Source organism: Zonotrichia leucophrys, chromosome 7 (genome assembly GCF_028769735.1).
Source record: "Zonotrichia leucophrys gambelii isolate GWCS_2022_RI chromosome 7, RI_Zleu_2.0, whole genome shotgun sequence".
NCBI classification, from domain to species: Eukaryota; Metazoa; Chordata; class Aves; order Passeriformes; family Passerellidae; genus Zonotrichia; species Zonotrichia leucophrys.
In genome coordinates this window covers 35,283,083-35,297,745 of record NC_088177.1, presented here as the reverse complement: position 1 = coordinate 35,297,745, position 14,663 = coordinate 35,283,083, and the positions used below count along the sequence as shown (strand labels likewise).

General features: G+C 40.2%; 1 protein-coding gene across 4 annotated transcripts in view; it reads left to right on the top strand.

Annotated features, from left to right (window-relative positions):
- MYLK (myosin light chain kinase) overlaps positions 1-14,663 on the top strand; it is a 196,111-nt gene that overhangs the window by 83,610 nt on the left and 97,838 nt on the right. For all 4 annotated transcript variants that reach the window (XM_064719107.1, XM_064719109.1, XM_064719110.1 and 1 more), the window contains 5 exons: positions 2,228-2,264; positions 4,120-4,682; positions 6,325-6,528; positions 7,599-7,733; positions 13,901-14,053. In XM_064719107.1, the coding sequence (XP_064575177.1) occupies positions 2,228-2,264; positions 4,120-4,682; positions 6,325-6,528; positions 7,599-7,733; positions 13,901-14,053 (1,092 nt within the window). The remainder of the gene's footprint in view (positions 1-2,227; positions 2,265-4,119; positions 4,683-6,324; positions 6,529-7,598; positions 7,734-13,900; positions 14,054-14,663) is intronic.

The window sequence follows — 14,663 nt, the reverse complement described above, 5'->3', positions numbered from 1 at the left end:
CTGCTTTTTAAGGAAACAAATATATTTGCATAAGTAGAGTGTACTATTTAATACATGCATTATCATATACAGCTCATTTTGCAGCTTGATGCTTCTTAGGCTGCCTGCTGCATCAGCCTCAGAATCATACAGCCTTCAGCAAGCTCACTAAAGAGGAAGTTCATCAGTCAGTGGGTAAGCAGTCACTGGGCCCAATTAAATAATTAAATCCACAGCTGCTGGCTTCAGCTGCAGTCGTGAGCTCAGTGGGTTACGTGTGCACCCAGCAGTGACTTTTTTGTTGCAAGACTTTCTGTTTCACATCACTGCTGTCACACTGTAAGGTATCAAGAATATAAATAACAAATGGATGTACATTTGGGATGCTCAGGACCACAGCTAACCTTTCTACAAATTTTTATCTGTAAGTTCCAATCTGATGAAGCCATTGTAGAAGAAGCTTCTACAGTTTGCCACTTCAGCACAGGTTGTACAGAAAGGCCTGTTTCTTTCAATAAGCCTTTTATCCAAACATAAAACTTGATTCCTGATTGCTCTCCCTGGAGTGGTGAGCTTTCTGTTCTGTAATGGCTGCATCTGCCTTGAGAGATGATGCAGAACTGGGGTCACAAAGTCACTTGTGGTATATGTTTGCTTCAGACGCTGACCACATCTCTGAACAATCCATTCTTTCTTGGATTAGTGCAGGTCAGTAAAAAGGGCACTCTTTTGCAATGCTCCTGATTAATTGGATGGTTCCACTTACCTAACCTCAATATATAATACCTAATTCTTTCATTATCAATTAGATCAGGTTGCCAGAGTTGCTGCAAGATGTTAGCAGACAATCAAGTGGCTTAGAAGTACTACATGTTCTTTCAAAGACATACAATCTCATATACAGATATTTTCTTCCAACAGCTATACTTTCTCCCTTAGTGGAAGGTGAAGAGGGAAGAGGAAATACTCTTTTAATAGACAAGGTTGCATGGTATTGTCTTGTCTGCAGCCTTTTTCTTTTCTGCATTTTTCCAGTCTTTTCAGTTTTAATTTCTATATTTCTGTTACTGTTTGACAGGTTTATTGAAACGAGGTCAATGGGTTTTCATCCCTCTCTCATCTCTACTTTTGTTTGTGTGTAAATAAATTCTTTTGGTCACTCTGAATGTCATGGCAAGTCCAGGCATTTAGATGTGAATTTTTGCTTACAAAACACTGTGGAAATGAGGATATCATCCATCACATGATTTTGTCTTTTCTCTGAGGCAGAGACACTGAAAGCATTTTTATGAAGTGCTTGTTGATGACTTGAAAAATTTGTTATCTTGCAAATTAATTATTACATATCTTTCTACTGTAGTTTCTAGTCTCACAGCTAACAACAGCATGATCTGACCAGGAGAAAACAAATCTTAATTAGGGGGTAATGTACAGATGTGGTTGGTATTTGACCTAGAATGGCATTTCTCTCCTCTCAGCTATTTATCTCATGCTGCCCCCAAGAGAAACAAACACTGTCAAGGTTTTTGAGAATTCATGGAGGATTACAAATCAGGAGACTGATTGTGGGTCGATATGTGCTCAGTTTTATCAGTGCAGCTGATGAGGCACCTTGGCAAATCACCATGGCTCAGCCATGTTCCCAGATTTCCTGGTGGTATTGCAAAGTGAAGAAATGTTATGCATTAGCTTTTGAGTTATTCATGTTAGTCATGATAATTCTTGCTACACAGCAAATGGGTTGGTAAATGTTTACAGGTGGGTCCAAGTTTCAAGAGGTTTTACTCCTGTTGACTTAGTTCTGTGTTTTAGCCAGAGGATTGCTGCTGTTTCACTGTGAGCGTGCTCAGGTGTAGGACTGATTGATGGCTTGTCTTCCTCTACCTCTAAAAACTCTGTGGAGTTACCATAAGATTTGATAAGCTGCTTCCCAGTTGGAATCTCTTCCATGTATCTCTCCCCCATCACAGAGTTTTGAGGGACCCTGAACCTTTAGTTCTGCAGGGTTGTGAGAATGTGATGCAGCAATGTCTCAAAATGGAGCAAGACCTCTTTGTGTTTCAGCTGAGCAGCTTCCTGTTGTCCATATCAATTCCAGGTGTGGTGATAGTCAATCTTGACTTCAATGAATTAAAAATTTGAAGAGTGAAGGTTCTTAAGTATATTTCTTGCTTAAAATCTTCCAAATTTTTGGAATTGTGCACAGTATTGTGTGTATAATTTACCTGTTTCTTCTTTTATATTTCAGGTCCAGATAAGACCGACACCTACACTCAGCCACCTTGGTATGTTTTTACTGGAGTACTTTCTCTGACTATTTAATTGCAGTGCACTCATTTTGACATTTACTGCATGTGCTTTCTTCACAAAGTGATACATTTTGGGGAGGCCAGTCTATATTTGGAGGTCAGAAAATGTTTGCTTGGAATCAGATTCTCTCTTGCTGCCTGATTCAGCTGTCCTGGTAGACTCATAGGAAATAGCTGGTGGAACTGATGGCAACATTATGAAGTACAGAGTTCTGGTCTGGTTCAGAAAAGCAAAATTTTTTAAAAAAACCAAACTATGTGAGCAGAAATTCTGCCTTGTACCAGAGGGTCAAATGCCATTTTTGGAGTTAACATTGAGTGCACCTTGTCAGTACTGAGCTGGTTGTTCTTTCCTGTCATAGACTAAACATGCTTTGGCCATGGTCTTTGCTGTTGTCTGAAAATACATACAAAAGTAGGGGTGAAGTAACAAGAAAGAAAAAAATGTATTTAGGCCTTTATTTATAGGGATTTTTAAAATTAAATTACTATAACTTTTAAAATTATTTTACAGAAGTATTTTTCTTCATTAATGGGAAATGCAGGAATGAAAAGTTCAAGGCTGTCTGTGCAAGACACTTTGATGAAGGCCAGTTGCTTTATAGTCATTGGGATGTTTAATCTGTTCTCACATGCCCTGGACGAGATTTCTAAATGGCATGCTCACACTGTCCTAACTGCAAAGTGGAATTGAAAATGCTGTGCTATTCTGTTTTTCAGATCTGTGTGATTTTTAGGAACATACTTGAAAGTAAGTTTAGTGTAAATGAAACTGTGCAGCACTAGAAGCAGAACTCCCCATGCATGTGGTTCTCCAGAGTAGTTTTGCATCCTCCATCATTTATTCACAAACACACACACACACACAAAAAAAATGTTTTGTAAAATGAAAAAGTCCTATTTCCTGAAAAGTAACTGCAAATCTCAAACAGTACATCCAACTCCAGCTGAAGAAAGTACCCCAGTAAATATCCCAAGTCTCCCTGAGAGAATAAATTAATGGCACCAAGTGTAGCAAAACAGAGCTGGGCTGGAAATTGCTGCCCTTATTTCAGATGTGTTCCAATTCTGGCTTGGACTAATTCTGTGGATGTGTGAGACACAGACAGTGCTCTACAGCTTGGGGATCAAGGCAGTCACCTTCAGTGAAGGAGACTTAGATTTAAGTCCCCAGTTGGTCAGCTGCTCTTGTTCTCCCAAAGTACTGACCAGCAGATCAGTCATAATTCTGAGAAATTCTTCCTAATGAATACATAGCTGATATTGTTATATCCAGCCAAGTTTTTAAGGTGCCTTCTTAAGTACCCCTTCTTCCTCCCCAGACTTTGGTCTGGTTTCCTATCAGTCCTGTTTTGAAATTACCTGAATTACAAAGTACCATAATTAGAAATAGTAAAATTACTTCACAATTTACATTTTCATTTCCCTTTATGGAAGTATTTTATGTGACATTTTGAGCTACATTATACATGACCTCAATTTATTAAAGCATCAAGTAGTATTACATCATGGTCATTCAGATCTCATGTAATTGCTTCCCATCTAAAGCAGTGCATGCAAGGTTAATGTCTGACTCACAAAACATGTCAGAACTTGAGCAGTGGACTTATATCCAGAAATTTCTGAGTTGACATAGTGTCTGAGCCCTGATTTCATCTTATGAAGCTTTTCACTTCACCTCTTTGACCCATCTTGATCTGTGTGAAAGAATCAAAAGGTTAATCAGTTCACCTTCTTGCTGAGGGCTTATATATTTATGTCATTAGTGATGATAATAATAATGAGTCTTTATACAGTGTCATGTATCTCCAAACTTCTCATTTTCCTTCAGCATGCCACCAAAACCAACCACACTTGCTGTTAAAGCTGTTGAAAATTCAGAATTCAAACAGGCAACCAGCAATGGGATTGCTAAAGAGCTGAAATCCAGCAGCACAGAACTCATGGTTGAAACCAAAGACAGGGTGCCAGCAAAGAAAGAACCCTTTTACATCACCAGAGAAGCCAAAGAAAGTAATCAAGGACAGCATCAAGAAACCAACACAGAACACAAAGAAGGAAAAAAGGGACCCCAGGTCTTGCAGAAAACTTCAAGCACCATCACACTACAATCTGTCAAACTGCAACCAGAACCAAAGGCAGAATCCCAAGCCCCTTCCATCAGACAGGGTGAAAACAGGAAAAGGGGTGTGCAGCTCCTGATGTCAGCTCAACAAACTCCACCTCCTACAGGGCACGTCAGTCCCAGGACTAGAGAAGCAGAAAACAGGTCTGGAGCTCAGGGGCCTGTAATGGAGGAGAAGAGGGAGCCCCTGGGAATTCCGCCTCAGTTTGAGATCCATCCACAGAGCCTGGAAGCATCAGAAGGCCAGGAGATAAAATTCAAGAGCAAAGGTAAAGGGATGAAAATTATTGGAGCCCCTGGGTTTAGTCAGAAAGGGGTTCCCTTTCTATGTGGAGAAGTAGAAAGCAATTCCTAGTTCTTTGAAAGTTGCTCTCCTCCTAAAGCCTTTTGGTAACAGATGCAGAATCCAATGCTGTTTCCACAAAACTTAATGAAGTTTTCAAACCAAACGATGCCATGCTGTCCATCTCCTCACCCCAGATGTAACCAATGCTGCTCCTTCTAGGAGATAGTTTTAGACCCTCTTATATGAGGGTACAAGACTGAAAATGGGTGGTACACTTTCCAGAACTGTAATTAGTGACACTCGCCTTGAGCCAAAAAAAATCAGAGGAGAAAATACAATCAGTCACTTCATGTCCCTAGGGGCATCTATTTTTATGTCTCATATTTGGTCAGCATGATCTCAGAGCTTCCTAACAGCTGAAATGACAAAGTAAGAATTAAAAGAGAGGTTTAGAGTTTGCTCCACAGAATATGAATGGGTTTTAACCTCTGAGAAGAGTAATGAGAGTTGCATTTTGCTGAATCTGGGTAGTAGATTTGGAACACTTCTCTTTTTTATTTAATTGCAATTTTAGAAAATAATCTGGAAGCATTTTCCTTTTTTTCTTTTTTAATAACATTTACACTTCAAAGTGTTCACATAAATGAGAAAGAAATTGGTTTTTTTTTCTCTAGAGGCAAAAAAAAATTCAACATGCAACACCATGGTAATTTATTTCATTTCTTGATGAGTCTTGCCCCATGAGTCCAGATTATAATTTCCTTCACAAGCCTTGAGCATTTGGAGTGGAGAAAAGATTCCAAAGATCCTGGTACATTTTAAACAGTTTATTTTTCAGGTATATTACTAAAAACATGAATTGTTTTCTGTCAGAGTATCTCACACACTTTGCAAACTTTAACTAATCCATGACCCTGTTTGATAGATAAACAGAGACCCTATCACAGATAAACAGGGAGCTCATCCAGTTTTTTATTGCAACCACTGAATGCCTTTTTGTTTGGCTTTGGACGCAAAGCACAAACTCTCACATGCCAGGCAAGGTGTCTGCAGGGAAATCTCAGTGGGATGTCCCTAATCCCTTTAATAGGTAATCTGAGAAACTCTGCTGAGAATCCTCTCTGCAGGGGGTGACCAGGGTTGCTTTCACTGCCCTTCTCCCTGCTCATGCAGCCTCACCTCAGGCAGGTCCTGGATTGTATCAGGGTGACCTTTGAGTATCTCCAGGGCAGGAAAATTCCACAGCCTCTGTGGGCAACCTGTGCCAGTGCTGAGTAAAGAAGAGTTTGTGTTTGGCAAAAAACTTTTCTGTTTCAGTTTCATATCCATTTTGTCTGTGACTTTTAGAAGAACAGTTTTCAGTGAGAAGCTTTTTTCAGATATGGTTTTACATGTTACCAAGTATTTGTTATTTTAAGAGATGGACTAGCCGAGAAGTTTTAGAAGATCAGAAATGTCAAAATTCCTGACAGCAGTTTTGTGTATTGCCCATTAAGGTTTATATAATTATGTATGTGTAAAGTGTACCTAATTTATACTGAAGTAAATAATACTAATTAAATATATACTAAGTAATGCTAATTACAAATACCTATTCATAAAAGTCCAAATGTCTGACTGTCCAGTTTCAGGGAAGCCAAAACCAGATGTGGAGTGGTTCAAAGAAGGCCGACCTATTAAAGCTGGAGAAGATGTCCAAATATATGAGGAAGATGGAATTCATTACCTATGGATAAAGAAAGCCAACTTGAGGGACAGTGGATCTTACAGCTGTACAGCTGCCAACCCCAAAGGCCAGACTTCCAGCAGCTGGTTGTTAACTGTCAGAAGTAAGTAAGTTCTTGTGAACCCATCTGCACTTTGGAAACTGTGGCTGGGCTTTTTTTAAGCTGTCAGAGGGTGGTTACTACATAATTTTTGTTTGACTTCTCAGTGTAGGTTAATTCTGATTCCTATCTCTGTGAGTAAAGTAGTGTGCAATAGCTGGCAAGCCACTTTGTGCATCAGTTTCCCTTCTGACATATTGTGGGTTTTATTGTTTGTATAGCTAAAACCATCTCAATACATGGTTTGTACACAGGGAGGCCTATTTTCTACTCAGGTTTCCTGTTAATACTTGTATTTAATACAGGCTGTCAGTGGGTTTATTATTGTTGTTCTGCATTTAGTTTTTTGAAGTTGCTCAGCATTTCTACACTCCAAATTTGAAATATTTTTTGAGTACAAGCCAATTCTGTGCAGTAGGGTGAATAAGAAGAAAGGGGAAGGAGTGAGAACTATGATTTGCTAAATTTAAGAACATGTCCCAGTGACAAATTATTTTAAGCTTGCAGGCAGTGTCCTACTGGTCTGCCTGAAATTTTTGTTCATTCTAGCAATTCCTGTCCTCAGTTGTAATGTTTTCATCTGACGTTAAGTTTTGTTCTGGATCCATGTTCATGCTAATGCAATTTTTCTCCATTTACTGTGCCTGAAGTTCAACCAGGATACCCAAGATAATTTCTTTCTGTCTCATGAGAGACCTTTAAACTGCATCCTTAAGTCACACTGTTTCTCACTGGGAGAAGACAAACAAGAGCAGAGAATTAGTCATCCTCTTTTTTGTGCTGAGCTCTCTGCTAATAGGCTTCATACACTTCTAGTGATGGGCTGCAAATTACGGATTCTGGCATAGGAAATCACCACCTAAAGCAGAGCTTGAGGCCTGCCTAGGAGATGAGAGAAGAGTCCCTTCTTTATAGCAGTCCGCTGCTCAAAATTATTTCTATTTCCCAATAAAACATTTCACCATGGTTAGCCCAGCCATTTTCATCTAAGCATACTTAGAAAAAGGCTCTAAGTGGTAAAGCTAACTTCATTAATTTCAGTTGAAGGAACTGTTTTCATTTTGTTTTTTAAGGACCTAAAGTGGAAGAGGTTGCTCCATGCTTTTCCAGTGTCCTGAAAGGCTGCACTGTGAGCGAAGGGCAAGACTTTGTGCTGCAGTGCTGCGTGGGAGGGGTCCCTGTGCCCCACATCACATGGCTTCTCAATGGTAAGGAATCCCCTGCTCTGCAACACCTGCATGAACGCACTGACACCCCAAAGCGCGCTCAATCACCCTGACACAGCCCGCTGGGACACCAGAGGAAAGCCCTTTACAGGAGCGCGGAGTGCGCGGAAAGGGGGCTGTGCTGCCGCAGTTCGGCGAAGTGACCAGCAGGGTGCGCTGGTGACACGGCTGTGCCCGCTGAGTTACCTGGGCTGTGTCACACGGACATCCCTGTGCCAGGTGAGTTACCTGGGCTGTGTCACACGGATACCCCTGTGCCCGCTGAGTTACCTGGGCTGTGTCACACAGATATCCCTGTGCCAGGTGAGTTACCTGGGCTGTGTCACACAGATATCCCTGTGCCAGGTGAGTTACCTGGGCTGTGTCACAAGGACATCCCTATGCCAGGTGAGTTACCTGGGCTGTGTCACACAGACACCCCTGTACCAGCTGAGTTACCTGGGCTGTGTCACACAGATATCCCTGTGCCAGCTGAGTTACCTGGGCTGTGTCACACGGACACCCCTGTACCAGCTGAGTTACCTGGGCTGTGTCACACGGACACCCCTGTGCCAGGTGAGTTACCTGGGCTGTGTCACACTGCTGTGCCACTGCTGGTGACATCCCTGTGTCATGTGCGTTACCTGAGCTGTGTCACTCGGCCGTGCTGCTGCCCTGTGCTGAAAACTGTGCTGCCCCTCTGCCTTTGTCAGGAGATTCTGCTCCAAGCGTAACAGATTGGCATCATGATCCCACAGAATCCTGCAGTTCTAAGCACAGTATCACAGAATATTCTGAGGTGGAAGGGACCCACAAGGATCATCAAGTCCAGCTCTTACATGAATGGTGTGTACAGGGATCACACTTGCAACCTTGGCATTATTAGCACACAGACCAGCTGAAAAGAAAATGCATAATTCCAGTTGTACAATGCAAACAACCTTAAGGACAGCAAGTGATCATTTAAACATCACTAATTTTTCAATACATGTGTTTATGCTTTTCAGTCTGAGTATTTCACTCAGAGGTAGGGAGGAGACCAATACCTGATTCCACCCTTCCGTCAGCTGGGTAGGTCCTAATAGGTGTTGGCAGCTCTGTTCCCAAGATCTTGAAATCAAAGCTCTTCTGGTTTCTTCTCAACTAGAATATGTTCCTTGGCATTTTAATGTTTGCCTAAAGCTAAGTATTTTTTACGTTTATCAGACTATATAATCTCCTAGCCTGTACTGATTACACAGCTGAATAGTCGAGTTTCCTTAACTGCCTCCTAATGTCACAGCTAGACCCAAAAATCAGTGTTTTGCTTTGATTCCAAATGATTTCAGTGATCCAGGCACTATGTGCTTTGGCTAAGGACTCTTTCCATTAAAAGCCATATCAGTAAAACACTAGAAAAATTTATTCAGCTTAACTCTTGATCACCTCTTTTACTTCTGAAGTGCAATTGATTTTTTTTTCAGACTCTCCCAGGCTATCTATCTTTGTGTGTGTGTGTAGTTATTTTAAAATTAATTATTTGCACATGATCTCTGTTTTCCTTTAGCTATTCAGAGTAAATGGGCTAACTGAAAAAGGTGGCAGGGCAAATGAACCATGACCTTGAGATTGGTATGTTCCCACAGCCTGGGCTGTTCCCCTTCCCAATAACTCCATGTCCAGAATAGAAAGGCCAGTGCTTTATTTACAGCCCAAAACATGTGAGTAAAGGTTCTGACACTCTCCCATTGGACATCATTTGTTTCTCTGTCTGAAGGCTATGCTGAAGTTCCTCCTTTGCAGATGTGACTAGAATCTCTGGCAGTTCAAGAGTTGTCTTGCAGCTTAGGAGCAACTCTGAGTCAGTCATTTCATGTTCATATTCCAAGGTACCTTTGCTCCTAGTGTTCCCTTAGACATTGACTGATGTATTACATTCAGTTATCTTTACGTACAGAGTGTCTTCCTGTCTCAGATCACTGACTTGGGTTGATTTTCAAATGACTTACAGCTCATCAGGCACAGATATATGGTCTCCATTTGTGTAGCCGTGTTCTAATCAGAACACTGTTGTCTCCTGAGAAACAAAGCCTAGACATAAATAACCCACATGTTCCTGTGATGCATTGTGCCCCCCTGCCTTTTTTAGGTCGTTTATTTTTTACTGACCTTTCTTCTTGCTGAATTCATATGTCTGCCCCTGTTCAGGTATAATCATGTTTACATTGCATCTAAGCTTCTAACTGCAGTTGGCTCAATATCACAATGTAGGTGGGTTTTTTTTTTTTTTAGTTAGCTGGATTTCAAACCCTTAAAGTTCTGTAAGTGAGAGTCAGTGCATAAGTGAGAGTCTGCTCTTAAATCAAAAGTCAGTGATGAGTCTGCGTAACAGAAGCACAAGAAACTCTCATAATAATAAAAATTAGACACATCATGTATTACTCTGAAGACACAAGCACACGACTTTCATTCCAGGCTGCTGAAATATATCACTATAGTTTAATGCTCTTCTGTCTTGCATAGGACTGTGAGACATAACTGTTTATATACCATTTTGATACAAACGTGAAAGGATTATAAACAGTTGTTTAATGTTGATAATTCCATGTACACTCCTAGGGTTATTATTTTACTTAAGGATCAAATTGGCTGTTGTGATATCCACTTGAATGCAAACATTTCCTTCCTGTCTACCACCTAGCTAGATACTACAAACTCCATATTTATGTCCCTGATCAAATAAAGGAGAAAGTTGTAAAATATTACTCCAAGCAGACATAACAGTGCTTTTGGCAAAATGACATGGTGGAGTCTTTCATCAACTGGCCACATGAAGAAAACAGTATATTCACAGTATATAACTGGAGGCAGGCAGACCAATTCTGTTTTAAAAAAAGGTTTGTTAGCATCTGCTCTCCCTGTCTGCAATATAAAGCTTTTTATATTCACAACTGAACTCTATTAGGACAGAGGATAAAGCAACATGCTGTGAGCAACCCCACTACTGTTCAAAATACAGCACTTTTGCAGAACTCCATAGAAATAAAAATCACATGGAACAGGATGTGTAAAGTTCACTAGAAAATATCAAATTCAAGTTGTCTTCCAAGCATGACAATGATAACAAACCAGAATTAATTTGAGCAGAATAGTGGAGAAAGAATATATATCTTGGTGAAATAATGAATGCAAAGACCAAGTTATCAATCATAAGAAGCAGGAACAGAAGGCTGCTTTGAGAAAAAAATAAGGAAAACAAAAACGGGAGGCAGCAGGACCTGCTCCCTTCCAGGCTGGCCATCCCTGGACACTGAGCAGGCTGCATGGTGTCCAGTCTGCCTTCCCCAATGTCCAGGGAATCCACACCACCTGAGAACTGAAAGGAACTTGCAACAACTTGTACGATGTTACATCCAAGTACTACTTTAGATACCAAGACTATTTACCAGCTGTGACTGCGTACCAATTCAAAATATTTTCCAAGCATTAGACAGGTTGACCTCTCCTTCAGGTCAAGTGAGACAAAAAATAGATGATGTATACTCTGCATTGTCTGTAATTACTTCTCACCATCTGTAAGGATGAGTAGTTTTCCATATTCACAGAGAGTCCACAAATAAGAACTACGTGACTGAGCTACGAATTTCATCTGAGCTCTTACTCTTCTCTGCAAATCTACCATTAAACCTTTTTTCCCAACTTTTTCAACGTGGTTCTTTTCTTCTTTTGTTCTCCCTCTACGTTTTATTTAAGTTTCTTTCTGAATTTTCACTGATTTACTGGCAATTTCCCTGAAAGTAAAATTCCTGTGTTTTAGTTCTGCCCTCACCAAAGCCTTATAAATAACTTTTTAGGTGTGCTCTCGGTGACAATACTTCAGTGTGTAACTCCAATATACTTTATCTTTTTAAAATACTTTCTAATTAACCTCTTTTTCAATTGCAGGAATAAGGAGTGACTGTTCCAAGTAAATTTTTATTCATATTGCTTTCTTTGTGGGTTTTCTTTCTCCTTAAGTTTAATTGAACCTCTTTCTGCTGAATTTAAGAACAATATGACCATGACTTTAGCATAACAATTCCCAGTAGTGTTTGGTTTTAGGATAGCTTTGTGATTTGTCCAGAAAGCTTTTAATAAATGGGCCAGGGGAAAGTTTCCTTTCTTCAGGCATAACATGCCAGCAGAAAGGTATTTTTTGTTATTGTTCCTGCTGCCAAGCTGTCCTCGAGATTTGACTGTTCTGCCTCTGGAGAAGGGAACATTTCACTACTGGGAGAGTTGTTTTTATTACATCAAAATATAAGTACTGTGGATGTAACTTGGAGTCTTGCTGCAGGTTATTCCTATGCTTGTGTTCTTTTTCTGGGGTCTAATGAAAAGGCTGTTCTTCTGTAAGTGAATTCACTATTTTTTGAATAATGCTAAAATAAAAACAGTTTTGTTGGGAGCTGAAGTAAAAAAGACTCCTGGCAAAATGTGAGGACATGGTAAAGGAGTCCATATTTTTCTTTTCCATGCAGAACACTTGCCCATTAATCTCCTTACTTACAATAGAAATATAAGGGCATTGTTCTGCTTTTCATGGTGCAGCTTTTATCCCGTGTGTGTTTCTGGTACAGCACCATAGCATCATTTGTCACCACTAACACCTTCAATGTCAGAATGCCAGGCAAGGACCCTGTCAGGTGAGACATTCTATAGGTGGACTAGAAAGGCAGTCCAGTGCCCCTTGTCCTCTAACAGAAAGCTTTGTCTGCTTGGGCTTTAGCTCAGCCTGTACTTATTTGAATGTAGTGCTATTCCCACATGCAGAAACGCTGTGGTTTAATGTAATAGTTCCAACAGTCTGAGTGTGACTGAGTGAAAATGAGCTCAGAGGAGCCAATAATAAGAATAGATGACCTGTGACAAAGGTTTGAGAGATTTTATTCTAAAATTCTTCTGGGTAGTTGATTAAATATTCACCCCAATTTTTTATGCAATAGAAAATGTACTAATTTAACAGATATGCAGGGATGAAGATCATCTACCACATTTTACAATGTATGCAGGTATTGGATGATGCTGATTTTGGCATATGTTTGTATTTCAGAATGAAATTGTGTATGCATATAGATAGTGCACAGATAATAACTGCCTTCTGAGTTGGCTTCCTTTGAACATCAAAGATGAGAGAAAAATCTGTCCCATCATTTAATTTATCCTGCTCATATTGCAGAACTGGTTCATAAAACCCCCAGAGCTGTGTGCTTTAAAATTATTTTGGCAATGAAATAAATTTCAGTCTTTTTTGACCACAAACTCCTGAGCAACAGACACCTTCAGATCAGTCCTGCACAATTTCTCTGCTGTTTCATCCTCTTCTCTTAGATGACCATGATTTCTATTTCCAGCATGATGTTTATGCACAGGTATAAGGCTGGCTTAAGTATTGCATACACTGGGAAAGCAACCAAAGATGAGTCAGTAGTGGAAACTATTTAATATTGGGAAAACAGATTGCAGAAGCATTTCAGAAAGTTAAGGCTGAGACTCATGACAGTTTCTGAAACAATAGCAAGACAACTTTAAGCCATCTATACTAATATTTAAGCATGTCAAACCAATTCAAGGAAGCAGTTTCTTAAAAGGAACTTCTTTAATAATCACATCACCATGGATGAGGCTGCACCCTTCCATTACTGGCCATACTGTAGTGTAGATTGACTGCTTCTGTAAATCAGCTTCTTGGTTCCGTTTCAGCTTTTACTGTCTCTCTTGGAATGTTTTCCACTACAAAATACCCCTTAGAGGACTTCAAGTGCTTCTCCATGCCCAACAGATTTTGCACATCTAGCTTTCTCTGCATTTTATCTAGTTTCAGGCAAATTACAAGATGTCTGAAGCAAACACACAGTTCTGGTCTTATCCACCTGAAAGAGAATCCAAAATGAACTTTTATCCTTTTGCTGCTACTCAAAGTTGCATGCAGTGAATCTGGTGGTGAGCTTTGCCTGACAACCATGTTGTGCTCTGTGCTTGGGATGCTGCTGGTTGTAGTCACTAGAGAGCAGTGGCTGTGCACTGAGTGGGATTTGGCTCTGCACTTCCACATGGCTGGTCTTAGGCATCCAGATTTCACTGAAAAACTGAAGTGCTTTTGAAATTTGTGGCTGATGTATTAAGTCAGTTCTTTTTCTTTCTGTCTGCAGACCAGCCAATTCAATATGCCCATTCCACTTTTGAAGATGGAGTTGCAAAACTGACTGTCCAAGATGCCCTACCAGAAGATGATGGAATTTATACCTGTCTGGCTGAAAACAACATAGGACAGGCATCTTGCAGTGCTCAGGTCACAGTCAAAGGTGAATATCTCAGACTATTGTAATTACTACAATCACACAATCTTTTTTAGCAAAAATAACTTTGGATCTTTAACAGAGGTGGTTGTGAGTGGATTCCATGTTTTTCCAAGCTTTTGTCAGCTGGGTACCTCTTCTCCCCATTGCAGGTGTGTGCAACTTAAGTGCTTAAGTACTGTGTAAAGTGATAACCACGTTTCAGAAAAAGGTATTAGTGCTTTGACCTTCCCAAAGGCTTAGTGTACAGAGCAGTGAGGCTGCTCAGGAAAAGGTTTACCAGTGTAAGAAAGGACTGAGACAGCTGAAAGAAAAGTATAACTGCAGTATCACCAGTATCACCCATCAGAGAATGTTACAGGGAAGAGGCAGATGCTTCTCCTTTCTCCTGAAAGGCAGAGCAGAGACCAATGCCAGGGACTGCAGCTGTGATAGCAAATGCCAATATTCTTGATCCATTACCAGGATTTATCAGATATAATTCTGAACAGACATCTATCAGCTAACTGATAGATAACTTTAAATAAGTGGAATTTTGGTAGTGAAAGTCAGAAGAACATCGCAGTAAGTAATTGAGGTGACTTGTTGTCTCAGAAATCTGACAGAGTGCTGATTT